Here is a 22,606-nt window from a genome sequence, read left to right on the forward strand (position 1 = left end):
GACAAGTGTGACACAGCAAATGCAGTTTAAATGCAGCTTTTCTGCAAGATCACTCCCACTGCCCGCCACCAGACCCAGATGTGAGGCACAAAATGATCCCATTTCCCTGCTCCCTCCAGCAAATGCCATTCCTCTGTATAAGGGAGGATGTGAGGATGGTGGAGCATCCTCAAGAGAGGTTTCTCAACATTCAGTGTCTGATATCCCCAGCTCAGCAGCACCACAAGTGTGTGGGCAGAGAGGAGGCTTCAGCTCCTCCTTCCCCAGTTTCCTTATGGTTTCAGCAATGTTTGGGCTGCTAAATGACACCAATTTTGGAAAACACAGGAAAGCATTAGACAGAAAAAAAAACCCCAAAAAGGAAGGTATTAGCTGTCAGTGTCTTCTCAGCAGACAGCCCACCAGTGAGCCTGCTAAAGATTTATGTCCCAGAGAAAACATGTGTGATTTTCCCTCTCTTCTGTGGGAGGGAGAAAAATATAGACCCCAAAAAACTGAGAATTATCAACGACAAATTCACGGCTAAGAAAGGAGAGATCTGTTCTTGGAGGCAAACAGCTCCAGCCTGTGCTGTTTACAGGTCATTGTCACCAACAGGACAAGTCACTGGTAGCTTCTCCTGAAGCAGGGTCCTGCAGCTTTCCCTGTGTCCTGTCCCTCCAGGCCTTGTCCCCAGCCCCTCTGCAGCTCTCCTGGAGCCCCTTCAGGCCCTGGAACGTTCTGGAAGCTCTCCCTGGATCCTTCCCTTCTCCAGGTGAGCATTCCCAGCTCTCCCAGCCTGGCTCCAGAGCACAGGGGCTCCTCTGGACTCCATCCAACAGTCCAGCACAGACCCTGAATTGTCCCAGGAAACCTCAGGGTTCCCTCCCTGTTTATCCTGACACGACCACGTCGGCACACGGCTCCCAGTTCTCTCCAGCAAAAGCCCTGATCCTGCATTAATGAGGAGGACACATTAATGAGGAGGATGTTCCACCCACTCCAGCACGGAAGAGCTCAATTAGCTCCGCACAAGATGCCAAACTCTAAGTTAAAATTTAAACAAATTTCCCCCCTCTCCCATTAATGAAACATGACCAAGGGCTACGCTGGCTGTGAGGCAAGGAAATAACTTCAAATGTTGGTTTTTTTCCCTAAACAAGGCTGCTCTAATAGTTTGATAAACTGCTTTTGTTTGTTTGTTTGTTTTCTAGCTCTTCATTACCAACTGGAAAAGGTCACTCTGTCTTCTGCGTTATTCCTCCATTCTCAGAGAAGGTCAAAAATATTTAAAATCTGCATGTTTTGTACCTCAGCTCTGCTCAACGCTGAGCCACCTCTCACACTACAGCAGAGGGCCTGGTGCAGTGATTAGGGTATTATTGCAGGTGTCCATTTCTGGTAATTATTCAGAAATCCAGCTCCAAAAACGAGCTGCAGAAAAACAACAAGCCCCAATTTCCAGCCCACCACGAGCTCCAGTTATTTTGTACGGACATGGAGAGAAAATCCTGCTGTAAGGACAGAACATTATCCCTGTGAACTGCACTCGTGTGACATCGCTCTGCTGTGGTGACCAAACTCCATTCATTGGGATTGGAAGGAATTGCATTGCTTCCTTGAGCCACCTGCTCCAAGTTTTCAGCCTCCCCAGCAGCTTCAAACACTTTTAAAAACTGAGTTTTCCGCTCCTCCTGCTGCAAACGTTAAGATCTCCTCTCCAAAAATTATCCTTACTCAGAAAAGCAGGCTAGAGATAATTTAAGCTTTGGGATCAAAGGTTTTTCTTACACTCAAAGGTAAAAATATTTTAAGCCACTCCAGTGGAACTAAGGTACAAACACCCACAAGATTTTGAACAAAGAAATGCAGCATTTCCTCCCTTTCATGCCAGTCAATGCTCAGTTCTTACCTTAAACCAGCAAGAGATTATGGATCTTAAAAGTGCTGCTTTTATGCATTGTAAAAGCTGTTCTGGAAGCTTTTCTGACTCCCCCTGACACCCAAGAACAATGAAACCTTTCCAAGTGGGTTGTTGTGTTTTTCCTGGCAGACTTTTTCCACGGATCTTGGTCAGACATCGTCTCCCCAGCACAGAAAGCAACTCTCACTCCTCGGAGCTCGCACCTCCACAGGCTCCGAGTTCTATCAATGTTGTTCAGGAGCAGCCAACAGAAATCTCTCCAAATTTCACCACAGCCCACGACTGAACCCATCCCAATATCCAGCCTTGACGTTCAGCTACACTGAAGGAACAATCTCGGGAGGGTTCTTACTCCAAGGTTTTGTCTTTCTGGAGCAAAATCTGCAGAACTCAAAGCTTAAAAGTTTTTCTGCACCTCATGGATCACAGGAAGATGGCTGCAGATTCCCCATTCCAAATATTCCTTAAATTTAATTCTACCCTTTTATTCTTCACTTCTTTATTCCCACTTCAGTTGTGTGACACCCTGATGTTCAGGAAACCCCTCATGAACCTCTGGCTGGACATTTCCAGGCAAATTTTTGCAAGAACAGTATTGAAGGGAGCTTCAAGTTTGTGGCATGGGGAAAAGTGATTGAGGTTTCTTTAATAATAATTCCTCTAGAAAGACAAATATGTGGGTAAGGAGTCACTGGAGGGGATGGAAGGCCCACACCTTACATTTATCACGTGCAAGTATTTATATTCACACCATGCACACTACTGGGATATCTGTGTAAGGAAAAAAATCTTCATCGCTGCACGGTCAAACAATCCTGCAGAGCAACAGCTACAAACCAGCCCCAAACTGGAAAAGTGACTTAGGGCAGGAGGCAGAGAGCATTTTCCATCACCAGCCAGGAGCTGGAATGACCAGCATAAATCCTTTCTCCTCCTGTAAATAATGCCATGCTCACTCCTTTCACCTCCTCTATCATGTGCCAGGTGAAGTTCCACATCTGTGCACTGTGGATAAAAGTAATCTCCAAATAAATAAATTTTAAAAAAATTACTAAACATGTGTCTAACACGAGGAAGAATGAGAGAACAGACATGTGACAGGTGAGAGCTCTGCTGCTTGAGAGAGCCTCAGATCCCCGAGTGAGAGGCACAGCACCTGAATAAAGCCTAAGCGAGGTGCAGCTTTAGTCTCTTGCAGCTCAGAGGAAGAATCAAACAAGAATTTGCTGCAAACACGCCGGCAGCAAGTGTCTCAGCTGCCTAAACCCAGCCATAACGACAGCAGAAGACAAGCCATTAGAGCTGTGACACTTTATGAGACAGGCACGACACGGTAACACAGAACAAAAATGTCACTTTGAAAGCTGCTGATAAATCACTCGGGTAGGCAAAAGGAATCAACCTTTCCAAACACCATAAGGATGAATCCACGGGTTTTTTGGGTTTTTTTTCTGATATTTAAGCTCTTTGGAGTTTTACAATCTGTTGTCAATGCGGCCACTTAACAAAAAAAACCCCAAAGGCGAATCCCGGCACCGTTGAGCGCGACAGGCGTTCTCTGGCACGGTTCTAAAGGCTGTTCCAAGGCTGAGAACGTGCCCAGCTGAGGGATTCTTACCTGCAGGACATCCTGGATCTTCACCCACACATCCACCATGTCGTAGAGCTTGATCTCCCCGTCGTACTGGCTGCAGGGGGACGCCACTGTCTGCTGCAGGTGGCCCAGCACCACCGAGTGCGCGGCGGCCACGGCGTTGAACTTGTCAAAGAGCAGCTCCAGCAGCTCCAGCAGCAGCCTGGGAACCAGAGAAACAGCCCTGCTCAGCTTCTGGAACGTTCCACGGGCACGCAGCAGGGCAGGGGGACAGGGCACTGTGGTTTCACGTCCTGTTTTGGGATATGCTGAAGTCACCCTGGCTTCAAACCCTCTCTGTGGGCTCACTTCAGCTCAGGTTTGGTATCTGAACGTCCCTGAGGATTTTTCTCCTCATTCCCTTTCCCATATCAGCATGGCTCACTTGAAAAGTGACCTGTTTAGGGCTACAGGGAAGACAAAACCATCAATAACTCCACATAATTAAACTGGACTAACATAATATTAGAGCCCACGTAGGGCTGCAGGCAGAGAGGGAAACAACCCGCTCTTCCCCCAGAAAAAACTGAGTCTCAAGGCAATAAAAAGTGGCTTACCCACACAAACATGATAAAAGGAATTATTTTTCGAGTTATTAAATTAATATGGCAGGTTTCAAACGGCAGAAAATATCAGAAAGCTAAAATATCAACCCTCATCACTTGCTGTGATTTTACTCCTGTATTTGTTATAGCTGCAACATCATCTAAATCTACTGCACTCTACCTGCTCCTACGGGTCCTTACTGCCCAATCATCGTAATTAAAGCACCTTTGCAAAGTCCTGAAGCGTTTGTGACGAGGCAGAGCCGTCACACTTTTTACTGTTTGAGAACAGCGAAATCCCGACGGAGTTCACCGCCGTTTAATGAGCAGCTCGAGTCCCCACGTAACCCCCACCAAAACGTGAAGATAACACTTCCCAAATCCATATGTTAGGCACTTGTAGCTCCGACAGACAGGCTCCATCACATTTCCTGCAGCAGCTTTGGAGCCACCACATGCTCCAAGTCTGCCCAGCAGAAGCTGTGATCCCCGGGGCAGGAGCTGGAGCTCACAGGAATAGGGAATGGCTTTGGGGACACCCTCAACATCCCAGGGAGCTCCAAGCCCTGTCCAACCTGGCCTTCGATATTCCAGGGATCTAGGGGCAGACACAGCTGCTATGGGAATTCCAGCCCAGACAGGAATTCCTTCCCAAGATCTCATCCAGCCCTGCCCTCTGGCAGTGGGAGCCATTCCCTGTGTCCTGTCCCTCCAGGCCTTGTCCCCAGCCCCTCTGCAGCTCTCCTGGAGCCCCTTTAGGCTCTGGAACGTGCTGGAAGCTCTTCCTGGAGTCTTCTCCTCTCCAGGTGAACACTCCCAGCTCTCCTAGCCTGGATCCAGACCTCCAAATTAATTTTGACCTCCTTGACTCAAATATAAAGAGCCACTGGAACCAAGACACCTCTTCAAATAAAACCCAAAAATCGTGTACGAATCCCTTTTCTTCGTATTTCAGAACAGCAGCAAATGCTAAAAAAATGTGACAACATGGAACCAAATTGATTCTTTACCACTGAGAAAGTGTTCTCAGTTTCCACCAGCATCCCATGACAAACAAGAATTCCGTTATCCCTGCGCCTCCTTGCTGCCCCAGGAAAGAACAGTTTTGCAGGACTGAACTACCTGGGGAGTTGGACAAGTTTTTTATGCTCAGTAAGCGAGCCTGACCTCACATTATCAACTTGTTTATGGAGCCATTGCTAAGAAAATACTTCACTGACCAGATCCTTTCGGTTTGAAATGCCAGCGTCTCCCTGTTCCCATGTTCCAGACTGATGAAATCCCCCCGATCCACACTCCAGTGTCAGTAGCTGCCACCCCAGTACATTTTCCACTCTCATCACTGTATTCCCACATCTCCCCGTTTTCAGCTCAGCCAGCACCTGTTATCCTAATTTTTCTTTTCCCTCAAAGTCCTATAAATCTGTTCAGGTCATTTTTGAAAGAAGGTGACCTAAAAGAGACAGAGGCAATGAAAAAAACCCCATCAGATAGAGCTGAAAACCCAATCTGGCCTGGATGGGGTTGGAGCAGGGAGTGCCCTGAGCTGAACTGGGACACAAAGTGACAGGAGTGGGGCTCAGGCAATTTGTCACAGCCACTTCACCAGTCCTGCACCCAGAGAGAGGGGAAATGTGCTGGGGACAGTGACTCACACCCAGGAGGGGCTTCCATGGTCCAGGCAATAATGGGGGTGAAGTGATGCCCAGTGACTGCTGCCACCTGAGCGAGGACATCAATGACAATTCAGTCTGGACATAATCCCTGCGTTTATTTCAAAGCCTGGAGACGAGGGCAAAAGTCAAAATATAACACGGACGTGTAGGGAAAAGCACAGGGAATCCAAGCAAGAGGATTTAGGAGCAGAAGTGTTGATCTCCCATCTCTTCTTGGACTGGATTTTTAATGTTTCCTGACTAAGATGTCCCATAAATCTGTCCATCCACATTCGTTATTCTAAAGTCCAAACTCTTCCAAAATCCAGGAGCACCCCAAGGAAACTGAACACAGCCTCTTCTGGGACACTTTGTCCTCCACAACCCCAGATAAGCATTTCTAAGTGTGAAGGTGTGACTAATAAGCCACTAATTAAGGACAGGGCAGCGGCAATTCCTATAGTTAAGCCTTTTTCCATAAACTTTCAAGCACAGAGATCTGAAAATGTTAAAGAATTTCCTCAGAATTTAAAATAAAGCTGAGCTCAGCTAAAACACGGTGAGACTCAGGCAGAATTTTCAGTTATCCTCCCCCAGGGACAAGGAGCTGCTTGGAACCTGCTCCTGCCCTTCCTGAAGCTCTGAGGATCTGAGAGAACACCCAAAGAGTCATCACAAGCCAGAAAAAAATCACGAGTTTAAAAATTTGGGAGCAATTAACAAAAATTTTTATACACAAATATAAAAGGTGGCTGCACGAACCTACATGGAAAAGCTTACTAAGGAAGGAAGGAAAAGAGAGTTAAATTTACAAACTAAGAAGAATGAGATCAGCAGCAGCTGTAATCAGATCTGCAGCTTTTCTGGCCAGGTTCTACAAATGATCTCTCTCTTGTACAACAGGAGGGGCTCTAAATAATTGCTGCACGGGGTCTCAAAAGGAATTACACCAGAGTTTCCCCAAGCAGATCATCAGCCTCATCCTCGGTCACAGAATGGTTTGGGTTGGAAGGGACTTCAAGGATCATCTGACAGCCTAATGAACAGTTCAGCAGTTTTGGGCACTGCACTGTGCTCAAATCTGGGGTCTTCCAGAGCTCTGTTGAAGCAGCAGGGCCTCGTTGTTGAGATTCATTTTTCCCCTGACAGCAGGAAATTCTCTGAGCTTTGATATAAAACTGAAGCTAATTTAAGGGGTGGGGACACCCTTCCATGCTGTAATTTATTCTTTTCACTATAAATGAATAAATGAATTCACCTGTTTGCTGTAAACTTCATGTGTGATTTAGGTTTAGAACCAGTTCTAATTATGTCTGTACTCAACAAGAATTCATGATGCTTTCCATGGCTCTAGAATGTGAGCATCTTAAAGGCTCACGCTCTCCAACAGATGCCAAAACCCATTAAACCTTTCTGTGCCTCACTCAACCCTCTGGGCAGGTTAATGGCATTGATATATGATCTGATCCAATTTATCAATTCCAACAGACAACCAGGAGCCACACAACCTCTCCAGACTGGCTCATAAAACAAGTATCAAGAATGTGTTACACTCTTGGCATCAGAAACTAAAAAAAAAAAAACACCTGCCTTCTGACCCATCTAAAAAAAGCTCATTTTCACTGAGTTATCAGCACCGTAACTCCACAAATTCTTCAAAATGGAATTGTTTCCACAGCAGTGCTAATGAGAGGAATTAAGAAAAAAGGAGTCTTTATCAAGCTGATGTTTTCCTTGGGAGTGATTTTCTACTACAAATATTGCACATAATGAAGATACACACTTTAATTTTCTGCCATTAATTCCCTTTGGACAACGATCACGACAACATGGAGATGAATATTTCAGCTGGAAGAGATTCCTGCTGGAATTGTTTTGTTCCAAAGGCCAGTTTCGGTGAATTCTGAGGAGCAGCACAAGCACAGAGCTCAGCTGGCTTCCACACCTCGCTATTAATGTAAATGGGGCCGCAAAACAATTAGAGACTTGGCCATACATTTGTGATAGAATTAGTTCCATACATGATTTCAAAGCTTCGCACCTGCATCAGCTTAATTGGACTCTGCCACACTCGAAATCACCGAGCTGAATTTTCTCATTTCAAGTCATATTATCAATTAGGACTTTTTTTTTTTTTTTCCTTTGCAGCAATCAGGGGCTGGGAGTTGAAATATCCTTACCTAGGCTGATTTTCCTGGGAAATATTCTCCCCTCTCTGGTAACCGTTGTCAGCCACCTGAGTGGTGGAGCGCTTCACGATCTGCTTGAGCTCCTGCTCCAAGCGATCCTGGATGGCTTTCACCGTTTCTGGGATCTTCTTCAGCTTGGCCAGCCCCTTGATGAGGATTCCCATGAAGACGGCGCTGTTCTCCTCTGGATCCAGGTCTGTGTCCTCTTTGATTTCCAGAAGGCTTGAGTCTCGCACTGGAAGAGATTTTAAGCCCAGATTTTATCAACTGAACCCAACATCAGCACCCTGAAGAGTGGAGCTCCTCAGCTTCACACAACTCCCAGCAGCAACCAAGGATAAACAAGGAAACCACAAACACTCGGATTTTGGGGGGAAGCAGCGGATGTTTCTGTTTGCCTGGGGGCTTCCCTAGACATAAATACAGCAGCCTGAACACTGGATTGACTGAGGAACAATTCGTGGTGTAAATTCTGTGTTAGGAAATAGAAGGAGTCTGGTGCAATTAAGATACTCATAAATTATAATTATTATTGATGATATGGATGTGGGTATTGAATCTTTGATTAGTAAATTTGCGGATGACGCTAAGCTGGGAGCGTGTGTCGATCTGTTGGAAGGTAGGATGGCTCTGCAGAGAGATCTGGAACGGTTGGACAGATGGGCAGAGTCTAACAAGATGAAGTTCAATGAGTCCAAGTGCTGAGTCCTGCACTTTGGCCACAATAATCCCCTGCAGCATTATAGGCTGGGGACGGTGTGGCTGGACAGTGCCCAGGAGGAAAGGGAGCAGGGGGTACTGGTGACAGCAGCTGAACATGAGCCAGCAGTGTGCCCAGGTGGCCAAGAGGGCCAGTGGCATCCTGGCCTGGATCAGGAATGGTGTGGCCAGCAGGAGCAGGGAGCTCATTCTTCCCCTGTACTTGGCACTGGTGAGGGCACACCTCGAGTGCTGTGTCCAGTTCTGGGCCCCTCAGTTTAGGAAGGACATTGAGTGCTGTGTCCAGCTCTGTCCCCTCAGTTTAGGATGGACATTGAGTGCTGTGTCCAGCTCTGTCCCCTCAGTTTAGGATGGACATTGAGTGCTGTGTCCAGTTCTGTCCCCTCAGTTTAGGAAGGACATTGAGTGCTGTGTCCAGCTCTGTCCCCTCAGTTTAGGATGGACATTGAGTGCTGTGTCCAGTTCTGTCCCCTCAGTTTAGGAAGGACATTGAGTGCTGTGTCCACCTCTGTCCCCTCAGTTTAGGAAGGACATTGAGTGCTGTGTCCAGCTCTGTCCCCTCAGTTTAGGAAGGACATTGAGTGCTGTGTCCAGCTCTGTCCCCTCAGTTTAGGAAGGACGTTGAGATGCTTGAGTGCATCCAGAGGAGACAACGAGGCTGGTGAGGGGCTTGGGACACAAACCCTGTGAGGAACAGCTGAGGGAGCTGGGGATCTTTATCCTGGAGAAAGGGAGACTCAGAGGTGACCTTATCACTCTCTAAACTCCCTGAAGGGTGGCTGTGCTCAGGTGGGGTTGGTCTCTTTCTCCAGGCAGCAGCTGACAGAAGGAGAGGACACAGTCTCAGGCTGCACCAAGGGAAATACGGGTTGGGTATCAGGGAAAAGTTTTTTACTGAAAGAGTGATAAAGTACTGGAATGGTCTGCCCAGGGAGGTGGTGGAGTCACCATCCCTGGATGTGTTTAAAGAAAGACTGGATGTGGCACTGGGTGCCGTGGTTTAGTTGAGGTGTCAGGGCTGGGTTGGACTCGATGATCTTGGAGATCTCTTCCAACCCAGTCATTCTGTGAAATGAGAAGGTACAATATCCCTACAAATCCCCTGAAGGTGTTTCAAGGAGCTAAAACCCACTCACTTTCTTCCCCAGCTGCTTTTCCTTGCTATTTTCTTCACAAGAGAGGAATTTTCATTACAAACACTATCAAGCTTAAGGGACTGCTGATGAATTCAGCAAAGTTTACGCTGCCGAAGTGACTGATTGTTTGATTTTATCTTCTTCTGCTTTATTACGTCTGTCAAAGGGGTTGGATGAAGTTACTCAAATCTTCCAGCAAGGCTTCTAGAAGGGTAAAGTGAGAAGAATTAAGAGAGGACAGTGCAGACATGGTACTGAAGTAACAGAGATTGCACGGGGAGAAATCCTGTTGCTAAGCGACAGGGGATGGGAAAGCAAGAGAGACTCTGCTTGTTTTAAGTAGGTTCATTAAGCAACATTTCTTAATTTACAGATAACACCCAGCAACAACAAAAGTGTGGCTCTGTTAAAGACTGGGTGAAACATTTAATAAATATATTTAAACACTTATGTGAAGTAAGTGTCTGCGAGGCAAACTGAATTAAAAGCATCTTGGAAGATCCACAGCCACTCTGTGCCATCCACCACGGCAGATCCTTGGATCAGAATTAAAACCCAAAGGCTGTTTCATCTGACTGGGGCTGAGCTCTGAAAAGGCTGTTGGGTGACATGGTTTCCCATGGTTTCAACTTGACAGATTTTTTTCCCTTTGAAACTTTTTCAAGATGCTGAATGAATGTCAAAAGATCCAGGATCCACCCTTCCAGAAAAGAAGGATGGAAGGAACACGGCAGGAGTGAGGAATGGCACAGAGAGCTGCCTGAAGCTCTGGGCTCTGACCAGAGGAGCTGCAGCAGCGCTACGTTAGAGCAAGACAAGGACAACAACGGCCCAAGGACGGTGCCAATTTATAAATAATCACAATAAATGGGTAACGCTCCCCTCAGTGCCAGTTTACACCAACCTCAGGCTCAATCAATCCAGAGGTTCCTTTTTTCCTGCAGTGTGATCCCAAACTCTGCACCCGTGGCTCAAACCGAGCTCACGGCTCACGTGGTCTCACATTTGAACCCGGAGCACCAGGGGAGAGTGAGGGGAGAATGGATCCTGCTCTGGAGCCAGGCTGGGAGAGCTGGGGGTGCTCACCTGGAGAAGGAAAGGCTACAGTGAGAGCTTCCAGAACATTCCAGGGCCTGAAGCTGCAGAGGGACTGGGGACAAGGCCTGGAGGACATAGGGAATGGCTTCCACTGCCAGAGGGCAGGGCTGGATGGGATCTTGGGAAGGAATTCCTGCCTGGGCTGGAATTGCCAGAGCAGCTGTGGCTGCCCCTAGATCCCTGGAATATCCAAGGCCAGGTTGGACATTGGGGCTTGGAGGATCCTGGAATGGTGGAAGATGTCTTTGCCGATGGCAGGGGGCTTGAACTGAACGACCTATAAATTGACCCTTCCAACTCCAAATTATTCCATGATCCTCTGACAAGGAACGTCAGGAAGATCAAACAGTGCTTTTTTTTCTCTCTTTCACACAATTCTTTCAATTAAATGTGAGCAAGTTACAGGACAAGCAACTAGAAACACCCAGAACGTATTAATTAAAAAGAAACAAAAAAAAAACCCAGCAAAAAAAGCAAGGATAACAGAAAGACATTTCAAACACCAATTGGAATTTAACAACTGGATGCAGAACTATGCCTGGTCAAAGCTCTGCTCCATCACAAACCTTCCACCCCTCAACAGAGGTGCAAAGGACTTTTTGTGGCTGCAGGCCTGGTACCCGCCCACTCTGTTATTGTTATTTGTCATCCTCCAAAACCCACGGCAAAACTCAGGCATAGACACAGAAAATGAGCTCTTTGGAACCAGAGCTCTGAAAAAAACACTAAAAAAATGCCACAGGAAGAAAGGTTTAACCTGTTCTTTATAAAAAACAAACCCTAAATATCTTGTTTCTCTGAGTTCAATGCAGATTATTTCCCAGCCTCAGCAGCCTCTCAGAGGACAGGCCCCGTCATGAGGCTGCACCTCCTCTGTTAGCAGCTTGTAAATTATTCTTAATATCACACAATGAACACCCGAGAGGGAGGAAATGGAGCTGCAGCCAAATGTGAGGACAGCGTTTAAGAGGAGTAAAAGCAGCAATCTCACTGAGAACTCTGCCAGCACACTGAGACAAACACTCTTCCATTTTCCAAAGAGCAAACCAATTTCCAGCATCCTCAAATAGTCAGGACATTGATTTACATCTCTTCCAAACAAGAGCAAAGTGAACAATTCGATATCTGGGAGCTGTACACGGGTCTGGAGGCTCTGTCAGATCTGGTTGTTTGTCAGAACAGTGTGAAACTTGTTTTCAGTGTGTTCCCTGCACAACGTCCCTATTAAACAGGAGTCTGGGTAGCTTTGGGGACCCATTTATCTGTGAGATCTGCCTAAATCCCAACCCTGGGAAACTGAGGATGTTCTTTTCTCCTGTCTTTCGCACTTCAAACATCTTCTCCTGCCATTTAATGTCATCAAGGGGCCGCTTGACCACAAAGCTTTGGCCCAGGTGATGCCTTGGGAAGGCTGACCTGGAACAGAGACTAGACAGAGCTAAAAGAATAAAGTAGCTATTTATTAAAAGGTCTTTAGGATACACCTTGGGCAGGACAAGAGCCTGGCCAGGGCAACACCCAAGGTGGACCCAAAATGGTCACAAAATGGATGAGCGGACACGAGGTCTCACACTTTTGTAAGTTTGCATATTGGGGTTCAATTGTCCAATTACAGCTTCAGGTTGTGAGGTCGCATCCTTCTTGTTTTCTCCCTTCAGCCACCGTTGTTTGTGCTTTGGGGCCTGAAAGCTGTCCTTGGTGTCCAGCAGGAAAAGGATTTGTTTTGTCTCCCTGCTCTGTGAAGAGAGCTGAGTGACACTGAATGTGAGGCTCAGAGCTGCACCCCTGGGCAGCACAGAATCTGAAAAACAGGAAATCTCAAACTTAAGGCATCACAGGAACAAGCTCCTCCTGTCCCCTTCCTATTCCAGAAAGGCATCAAAGGACCCAGGCATTTATTAAGGAGTTCACCTGGGAAATTGCAGTCCCACATGCTGCTCCCTGTGGGCAGAGTCGTCCATGGGAGAGGAAAGCTGACCCTAGAGATCAGCTCTCAGAAGGGAGAGCTTTGTCTGTATTTACTCCTAAACTGGGAATATGAATAACTTTGTTACTCTTTGGGATTGAGAAGTTATTCTGAGCTTTGATTCTTGGAAGGAAGTGGTGGGGAGAGCAGTTCTGCCACCTTGGGCTGTCAGAGGGCCTGGCTGAGATTCCCTTGGGAGCCTGTCCTGGAGGGAAGAGGGGTCCATGATGGCTGGACATCCTTCAAGAAGGGAATCCTAAAGGAACAAGAGCAGACTGTCCCCATGAGCCAAGGGATGAGCAGGCAGGACAAAGACCAGCCTGGCTGGACAGAGAGCTTTGACTGGAATTCAGGGGAAAAGGAGAGCTCCTGGCCTTTGGAAGAAGCAGAAGGCAGCCCAGGAGAGAAAGAGAAGGATGTTGTGAGGTTGTGAAGAGAGAAAATGAGAAGGGCCAAAGCCCAGCTAGAACTTCACCTGATTATGGCTGTAAAGGACAATAAAAATATCTCTATAAATACATCAGCAAGCAAAGGTGGGCCAGGGAGGATCTCCACCCTTTGCTGGATGTGGTGGGAGTAGTGACAGAAGGAAGAGGCACCAAATGCCTTCTCTGTCTCGGTCTTTAACAGCAAAACCCTGTTCTCAGGGCAGCCAGGGGAAGGCAGGCATGGGGAGCAGAACCAAGCCCAGAATCCAAGGGAAATGGTCAGTCCACACCACCTGGACACTCAGGGCTCCCTGAGGGATCCACTCAGGGATCCACCCAAGGGCTCAGCAGAGCTTTTCAATCTTCCAGATCAACTCCCACCCAACCCAGTGTCAGTGCTGAGGGTGCCCTGGATCCCCTCACCCAGGTCACTGATGAAGGCTCAACAGCTTCCTCCAGGAGAATGTTCTGGGAAACAAAGGCCTGACCAAAGTCTAGGTGGATCTGACACACCCCCAGCCTTTCCCTCACCCTCCAAGGGGGTCACTTTGTCCACAGAAGATCAGGTTGGCCAAGGAGGACCTGTCTTTCTGAACCTACTCTGACTGGGCTGATCCTCTTGTCCTGACAGAGTCTGCAAACCTCTTGTGAAGCAGAACATTAAAATGCAGCTTATTGAACACCTTCTAAGACAGCAGCTTGAAGGAATGACGATTTTGCCGCACACCTCTAATAAAACTGCAGCGATTTTCACAAATTTTTTGTCTCCCAAACCATTTTTCATCTGGAAATGCTCAGCTCTGTGTTCAAGCAGGCGGAAGTTGAGCTGTGGGTTAAACCCCTAGAAGCTGTGCATCACTGATTCCCCACCTCCAGAGTTACAGAGGGGGGAGCTTCCCTCATCCCTGATCTGATGATGCCCTACAAAAACCTCGGCTCCAATTGGAATTCACTTGCTCAGCGCTGCCTTTTCCCAAGGAACCGACCTGCTGTAAGGAGCTTTTTAACAGCTCCGGTCTGATCCCGAAAAAGCCAACTTTGGGAACTCGTTTAAGCGAAGCAGCTGAAAAAAAAAAGGCTCTTGGGTCTTGTTTTTCATTCCAGTGAACTGCCAAAATTTGCTTCTCCTCATTAGTGAAGGTTTCATTATCCACAGGCTTTTATGGGAGTCTTGTAAAATTTAATGTACTATTTTCCATGATTTATGTCCTTCTGGTGAGATCCTTTGTACCTTCAACCCTTCCAGAGAAAAGCACACGAGTTCCTGGGGGCTCCAAGGCATAATTTCAGATTTGAAGGAACATCACCTGCTAATTCCTGGTGCTGAATCCTTGTTCTGACACGTTCATGGAGCTGCAAATGGGCAACTCCTACAGAAATGGGTCCTTGGAAGATTTGGGGAATTTTCTGCTTGGCATCGCTACCAAACCCAGAAGAAAACCCACTTCAAAATCCTCCTAATCTACACAAGCATAAATAAAATAAAAAAAAATTAAAAAATAAGTGCACTGTAGGCAATTATTTGATGTTGGGACCACACACAGGAACAACTCATGAAATTATACAGAAAGAGCAATTATGTGTTACTTTCCTGGCTTTCACCACACGGATCTAAAAATCTCCTTGATTTTTTCCTTTCCTTCCCCAAACACATCCCCAGATCATTAAATTTTAAGAAAAAATGACAAAGACAATTTACCCAGCTGCTGTCAGATCCTATGGGGAGGCTCCTAAGAAGAGAAGAAATCTTTTGAAGATTTATTGAGCGTGTTTGGAGTAGGGGCACCTGTGACAAGGAACTGGCACAACGGCATTTCTTAGATTCACACTGAAATTTGGACTTTCCAACCTCTGGCTCTGCAGGAATTCGGCAGGAGAAGGTTTAGAGGTCTCCACATGTCGTCACAGAAGTCTCTGGTTCTTGAAGAAAGAGAGCCAGGAGCAGTTCCTAGACCTGACTTTAGAACCACCACCCTTGCCTGGCCCTACAAACTCATTTTTTCTCAAAAAAATAATGAAAATAGCAATAAATAAATAAATAAATTAGCAATAAATTAGAAATAAATTAGCAATTCAGCAAAACATCTACTCATGCCACCCACAGGAGTATTTATTGTCCCAACCAGCCCATCTTCTGCTGGATTTCTAAGTATTGTCCCAAATTTCCCAGGAAAGGGCACTCTTGGGTTTCCAAGCACATTTTAAGAGTTCCAGGAAGAGCCTGGCAAAGCAGGAACCTTCCTAAATACCCTCCAGAGCACAGAAAGTTCAAGCAGAGAAACAGAAATTTATCTCCCTGAACTGGCATGAAGGGAGAGTGTTACTGGTGAGCTGCCACATCTCCAATCCTCAGGCGAGCGCTTGTTTATTTTACGTGCGGCAGGAGCGGCTTTAATTTCCTTATAAAGATTCTACAGCACGAGGTAACACCTCCTCTGGGAAGGGAGTGCAGGAAGGACTCCAGATTTTGGCATCTTCGATGGGATGGGACGAATGAGTCAGTGCTTTAGGATGACACCCATTAATATGCACAGACATTTTGTTTCATCAATAAAAAGCCCAAGAACTTAAGTGGCTACAGGCAGAAACAGCTTTTGTTATGCATACGCCTAAATTTGAAATTCTCTGCTAATTGTGCAGTCCTGGAAAAGGCTACTTTTAAATAAAATTACACTGGGAAGAAAAAAAAAAAATCTACATAAGTACATTGTGCACTTGAAGCAGAACCATATGCATATTTTATGCGCATCAAACGTTTTCTGTTAGAATCCACACCTTTGCCAGGCTGAGGGACACTTGCCCAGCACTTCACTGAGGGATGCAGAGCACATGGAGGAGCCAAGGAAGAGATTTTCTGCTGCACTGGGTGTGAAGAGCAAGGAAAGATCTGCAAAAATGAGATCGGGGTGGCATCTCCTGCTCCGTTCCCCAGCCGTGAGGAGGGAGATCCCCATCACCTCCATAACTTCAGATCTTTTGGGTTTTATCACCACAAAGAAGACCAATATTTTAGGGGGATAAAATAGCAGACACTATAAATACCACTGAAAAATGAGTAGTTTAACACTTAGTGGGGTTGGAACTAGATGGTCTTTCACGTCCCTTCCAACCCAAACCATTCTATTTCCAGTGGTGAGGATGGGATTTTGTGAGGTTTTTGTGGTTTATTTCCTCAGTTCCTCAAAATCCTGTGATCTTTTGCAAGAAAACCAAACTGATCTTCCCACTGATCACAGAGCAGAACAGGAACCCTTAAGTTTTTCCCTCAGAATTTTCATATGGTTCTTCTCTTCCAGATTTTGAGTGACCAGGCTGCAGTTCCCTTCCAGCTCGGGAAGTTTGTGACTCCTCAAAAACCTCCAGGACACAGAAAAACAGTCCCAGGCTCCAAGATCAGCCCAGGAGGAGCAGAGCTGCAGAACAAAACCCCTCCAGGAGCAGAAGATAAGAGTAATCAAATGGAACAATCACAGAAGGCAAATGTGACAAAACCAGAAACAAAAGGACAAAAGAATTAATACGGCCGGAAAGAGAAGGAAAGATTCTCTTCATCTGAGGAATACTGAAACAGGTTTGAAAGGGGGAAGAGACTGGAGGTCACTTCTGTATTATTCATCAAGGACAACCCCACTTATTAATCTCCTGAAACAATACAAAGATTAATTTCTCCTCTCTGCAGCCCTTCCAAAGGCGGAGACAAAAGCACCAGTGGAAGAGTTTTCCTCGGTGTTTGTTGCAGTAACACGGATGAAAGATCAGCCCCAGATTACTCCTGTGTACAGCCAGACCTTCAGTCAAAGTTACAAAGCTCCCACAAGGAACAGATTTGACCTTTTGGCTCCCTCGCAGTCAAAAACTTCAGTAATATCTACACGAACCTGGCTGCCTGCAGTAAATAATGCTGAGGAAACCCCCACACAGAATGAACCCACCGCAAATCTCTGCTGCTCAGGATATCAAGAACAAGATCGAGGTGAGAACAGGCACAGGAAACTGAAGCTGGTGGGGATTAGGAGAGGGAAAAGATGATTTTCCATGAGGAAGGAAAGCAAGTTCTGCCCCTGGACACAACATCCACTCGTTCTGTGATGCTGCAAAAATCACCTCCCAGGTTTTTGTCTCCCCTGAGCCGTGAGGGGATGGATGATTTGCCTCCTCCTACTCCAGCAAAAATCAGCTGAAGATCTACAAATGAATATATATAGCTTAAATACTCACTGCTGGAGCTTCCAGGAGTACTGAACTGGGAAGTCTCAAGGAATTTCCGAGGTGTAGATAAATTAGTGACATCCATCAGAGGCACAGGAGAGGTGTCTTTCACAAGGGACCTGTGTGAGAAGAAAGAATTAAAGCAAACAGTTGATTATTATTTACTGTAGTATTTACTCATTCATTATTATATTATTTAGCAAATAATCCACTTATTCCTTACATTTTAAGCCTAAGAAATAGATGTTCCCACTTCCATGACTTCTGTCAATCTCTTAATCCTCTAAACTTCTTTATTCCTATCAGAACCCTTTTTCCTGCCCTTCACATTCCTGTTCTGAGTGCATCCACATGCATCCTTTCCCAAAGGAACCTCCTTACCCCAAAATTAAAACACTTTCCACTTGGCTGTTTTCATGGTAAATTCACATTGTATCAGTTGCCACAAATGTGTCCCACTGCCCCAGCTCTGGACATGGCACAGGGACACAAGAAAGGAATCGTTTTTTAGGAAAAAGAAACGTGGAAGGCTCCTGCAATGGAGCTCAGGATGTTTGCTTAGAGGTCAAAATGCTCACAGAAACGTGAAAAAACAAGGGTTAGGCTTGGTATCCTGCAGAAGAACCACCCAAAGCAACAAGCCACTCTTGCTGCAAGAGCTGCTGTTATCAAATATCCACAATGTGCATCGAGGAAAGTGAAAAAAAGAGAATCTGGAGTATGAGAAAGGTGCCTGTAGCAGCCACACAAGAGCACAGTTGATTAGCAGCCCCCCAGTCTGGGTACACCAAAGCTTTGTGGCTGTTTTTAATTAAGAAGATGAGTAAGGAAGAGACTGATGACTTGCTAGCAACCCTTCTTCCCAGAAATTTCAATTTCAATCAAGCCTTTCTTTCGAAAATACATTTAATGCAACTGGCTGCCTTGCCTCGCATTTTTGGCAAGCAGATTTTTATTCATTCTCACAATAAAAAGCTCATTTATCTTTTCTCTGCATCTCTATCAAGTGCTGGCTCCCCTTTTGCTCCCCACCTCTTCTACTCTGCAAAAATTATCTCCCAGCACTGTCGTCTCTCTTTTCCAGCCACTTTTTTCCTTCCCTCAAACTCAGAATTGGCAAAACCAGGAAAAAGCAGCCTGTATTAACTGAATTGCCAGTGACCACAGGCACCAGGGAAGAAGTTCCAACACCTTTAAAACACCTTGGAAACCCATCAAAACCAACACATTTCAGTTCAGACACTGAAATACTGCGGCCTCCATCTCGTCACCTTACGGTTGGTTGAGAGGCTTTTCAAACTTGGATACTTCCTAGAAAATGAGCAGTTTTTTCCGTGACCTGAGCCTCATGACCGTGACATTTATAGGAAAGGGGTAACATCACAGAAAGCAGAGAATGCACAAAGGAGCTGTGGGAAGCAGCAAAACCCCGCGAGAAGCACCGAGAAAAGCGAAAGAACGCGAACAGGCTCGGGAGCGCCTCAACAAATCCGCATTTCCTGCTCTGCACAGCCGCAATCCGGAGGGATTTGCATGCCAGAAATGCAAGTTTGGGGTGCAGGCTGCGTGCCAGGTTTGTGGCAGGGGGCGGGGAAGGCTGTCCCACCCGAGCCTGGCTCTGTCCTTGCCGCGCTGCCCCACGCGGTTGGTGGATTTGATGTAGAGGTGCCGGTGCAGTTCGTCGATCAGCACCAGGTGCAGGTTCATCTTCTTGCTGTGCAGCTCCAGCCTCAGGTCGCTCAGCCCCTCCACCTGCAGGAGGGGACCCTCCAGGGAATCCACCGCTGACACCTGGGGGGAAAAAACAAGGGACAATTCTCAGACATCGGTTCATTGAAGGCTCGCCATCAATTCACTGAATTTTGCAGTTTTCCTATCAGACTAAGGGAGTGTCCGAATCCCGTTCAAGAGAGAGGGGGAAATGTGGGAAATGGGTTTGTAGGGGATTCTCAAAGCCTGACAGAAGGCTCACGTAGTCTTGTGCATCTGTGTGCAAACTCTGACACGAAAAATGCTGACTTAGAAAGGCTGTGGAATAGGATGGACATTGGTGAGAGATTGAACTGGAAACAAGTTTCAAAGGACGGCCTTGCAAATAGACTAGATACTTTGGAGAAATAGAACTATGAAAGATGCACTGTAGTAAAACCCATGAGGGGTAATTCAGGCGATTGGCTTTGAGGCATTAACAGCATTGTGTGGCAAAAGCTGACAGGCCAAAAATGCTTCTAATGTGTTGTAATTAGGAAATAGTTTGGCTTTTGATTGTGATGGCGTGAATTGTAACATCTGTACTGTCCCTTCACATGAGACTGAAAATGGAATAAAAGTTTTTAAAACACCTCAGTTGTCCCATCTCTGGGTCAGAAAAAAGTACAACCCAACAGGGGGAAAACGGGACAATTTTCAGACATTGATTCATTCCACTCTCGCCATCAATTCATTCAGTTTTGCAATTTTCCTCTTTGATTAGGGCAGTGTCTGAATCCCAGGATGACTCTATCCCTAAAACCCTTCTAAAGCAGAAAATCTTGAAGTAATATTTTATTTCTGTCCCCAAACAAATTATGTAGAAGGGTCCAACATCCAAATAATTCAGATTTAATGCGTAGCCTTCAAATATTAAGCATATGTATAAAACAAGTTATAGTGAAAACACAGTTCTTTAATAAAAATCAAAGCATGGTTTATCCCCAAGTAAGAGGATTATTAAGTAGAAAAGTGTTAGAAGAAGAGAAGATAGTGACAGTGGTGTTTGATGGTTGTTCTTCTTTCTATTACAGAAACACCAAAAAAATCCCTATTATTCCAAATTCTACAAATGGGGAGAAAACGGCTTAAATTTACTTTGCTTAAAGGCGTGACTGAAAAAGCTTAGGAGGCCTCATCTTTTAGGCTGCCACAAGGGTCGTATGCTGTGGTTACACCACTTGAGTATCTGAAATAATGACCAGCTGACATCTCACGGGCGCTGAAACTTCCTCATTTCTCTTTCTATCCCAAAAAACAAACGTGGACAAAACCCAAACACAGACAAAAACCCACCAGGAATGACAAATCAGTGCCTAAAAGCCACGCTCTCGCTGTGCATCCCTCCCAGCTGGTTTTCTACTTAACAGAGATTTCCAGTTACTAATAAATAAATGATGGCATCCCTCTGCAGCTTCCAAACTCTCAGTGCTGATGTTGTAAGAAACTGTAAAGAGCATGTTTGGCATGGAGAGGTTTAAAATAAAATTTAAAAACCCATTCCCTGCTAACTGAGGATGCTGCCAGTGAAATAAGACATTTGCTTGCACTTCAGGATCTCAGTTCAGAACAAACCTGTCAGCCAAACATTAAAAATTAAAAGCAAAGATACAGTGAGCAGCCAGCCCAGCTGAGAGCTGCTCCCTCAGTACCAGTAAATATTAACTCTGCTGAAAGAACATCCATCAGCAGCGCATTCCTTTGCTGCTCCCCAAGCCCAGGAAAAACCTGGAATATCCATGGGACAGCCAGGCTTTTTATACTCATTTTAAGATCTTGCCACACTACACTGTCCATCCTCTTCCTTCCCAGTGTCATTTGGCCACAGTCAGGGAAGTTTGGCTGTCACATGTCACAAAGCCACCTCGAAGATGAAGGAAAAACCCAATTTCCTTCTCCCCAGAGGAGGTGGCAGAGCTCACACAAGAGGAGCAGCTCAGCAGACACCATGTAGGAAACTCTGGCAGAAGTGGAAGCGTTAATTCCTCTCTTCTTCCTTTGGCAGGTGGAGCTTTTTTCCCCAAATTTCCCCATTCTAAAGGCACTCTGCTGAAAGAACATCTATTAGCAGTGCATTCCTTTGCTGCTCCCCAAGCCCAGGAAAAACCTGGACTATCCATGGGACAGCCAGGCTTTTTACATTAATTTTTAAATCTTGCCACACTACACTGTCCATCCTCTTCCTTCCCAGTGTCATTTGGCCACAGTTAGGGAAGTTTGGCTGTCACACATCACAAAACCACCCTGAAGATGAAGGGAAAACCCAATTTCCTTCTCCCCAGAGGAGGTGGCAGAGCTCACACAAGTGGAGCAGCTCAGCAGACACCACGTGGGAAACTCTGGCAGAAGTGGAAGTGTTAATTCCTCTCTTCTTCCTTTGGCAGGTGGAGCTTTTTTCCCCAAATTTCCCCGTTCCAAAAGCACTTGAACCCCTCCAGTCGCTTCAGGGGAGCCGCAACTGCCCTGGGAGCTGTGCCAAAGATCCCACCAGAGCAAGGAGCAGGAGCAACATTTGTCATACTGAGAAACTGAGAGGTGAAAAAGCAGCCAGGAAAGAAGTGAAATCCAGAGCAAGGTGACATGAAAAAAACTTCCAAGACATCCAGGAGAAGTTTTCTCTGAGACGCAAGGAACGGGAATTTAAACTTTCCACTCAGCTCTGTTTTTGTCTTGCCAGTTCCTAAAGAGTTTATTGCTCACAAAAAATATTAAGGCCAAAACAGAGCTGTCAAGGACATCCTTTAAGGAAAAAAATGGAATATTCAACCGTTTGTTATGTTCATGGACGTCAAAGGAAGGTCTCCGGTCGGTTCAGATGGTAACAAATATAAACATTATGCTAAAAACCAAACCAAACATTTTTCCTTTCTGCAGTTTTGCTCACACAAAGATGATTTAGGTCCTGGCAACAAAGCAGCACCCAAGATTATATTCCACAATAAAAAACCATGAGATTAAAACCTTTGTGTGCTGGATAAGCCAGCCCAGAACAGCCTAAGCGACCAAAAGGAAGCAAAAACATCAATTAAAAAATGCACAAAATTAAATATGCACTAAAGGCAGATCAACCTTTTTTTGACTTTATGCCCCCACTCAGCTCCTAACACCCCAAAACCTGGATTAGGCAAGAGATGCCAATCAGCTTTCCCTGGTTTTTAGCACTCCCATCACCTGCTGGCTGCACCCAAAAGGATTTAAAGATGTGGAACTGGACAGAGAGAGGAAGAGTTACCCTGCAAGACTCCAATTAATACTGAAAATGGAAAAGCAGCCCAAGGAAACCTGGAAATGAGATGCACAGAGGGACTACAAGTGGTTCAAGGGTCCAGAAAAGGCAACTGATGGCTCATCCTGGCTCAGTTAAATAGAAATAAA

At 45.9% G+C, this 22,606-nt stretch overlaps 1 protein-coding gene across 1 annotated transcript in view; it reads right to left on the reverse strand.

Moving 5' to 3' along the window:
• Positions 1-22,606, reverse strand: part of EXOC4 (exocyst complex component 4) — a 287,194-nt gene that overhangs the window by 231,732 nt on the left and 32,856 nt on the right. Inside the window, exons 4-7 of the mRNA XM_040062894.2 lie at positions 19,089-19,273; positions 17,492-17,601; positions 7,917-8,160; positions 3,522-3,699 (exon numbers count right to left, since the gene is read on the reverse strand). Of these exons, the coding sequence (XP_039918828.1) occupies positions 3,522-3,699; positions 7,917-8,160; positions 17,492-17,601; positions 19,089-19,273 (717 nt within the window). The remainder of the gene's footprint in view (positions 1-3,521; positions 3,700-7,916; positions 8,161-17,491; positions 17,602-19,088; positions 19,274-22,606) is intronic.

The sequence above is a fragment of the Hirundo rustica genome, chromosome 4 (genome assembly GCF_015227805.2).
Source record: "Hirundo rustica isolate bHirRus1 chromosome 4, bHirRus1.pri.v3, whole genome shotgun sequence".
NCBI classification, from domain to species: Eukaryota; Metazoa; Chordata; class Aves; order Passeriformes; family Hirundinidae; genus Hirundo; species Hirundo rustica.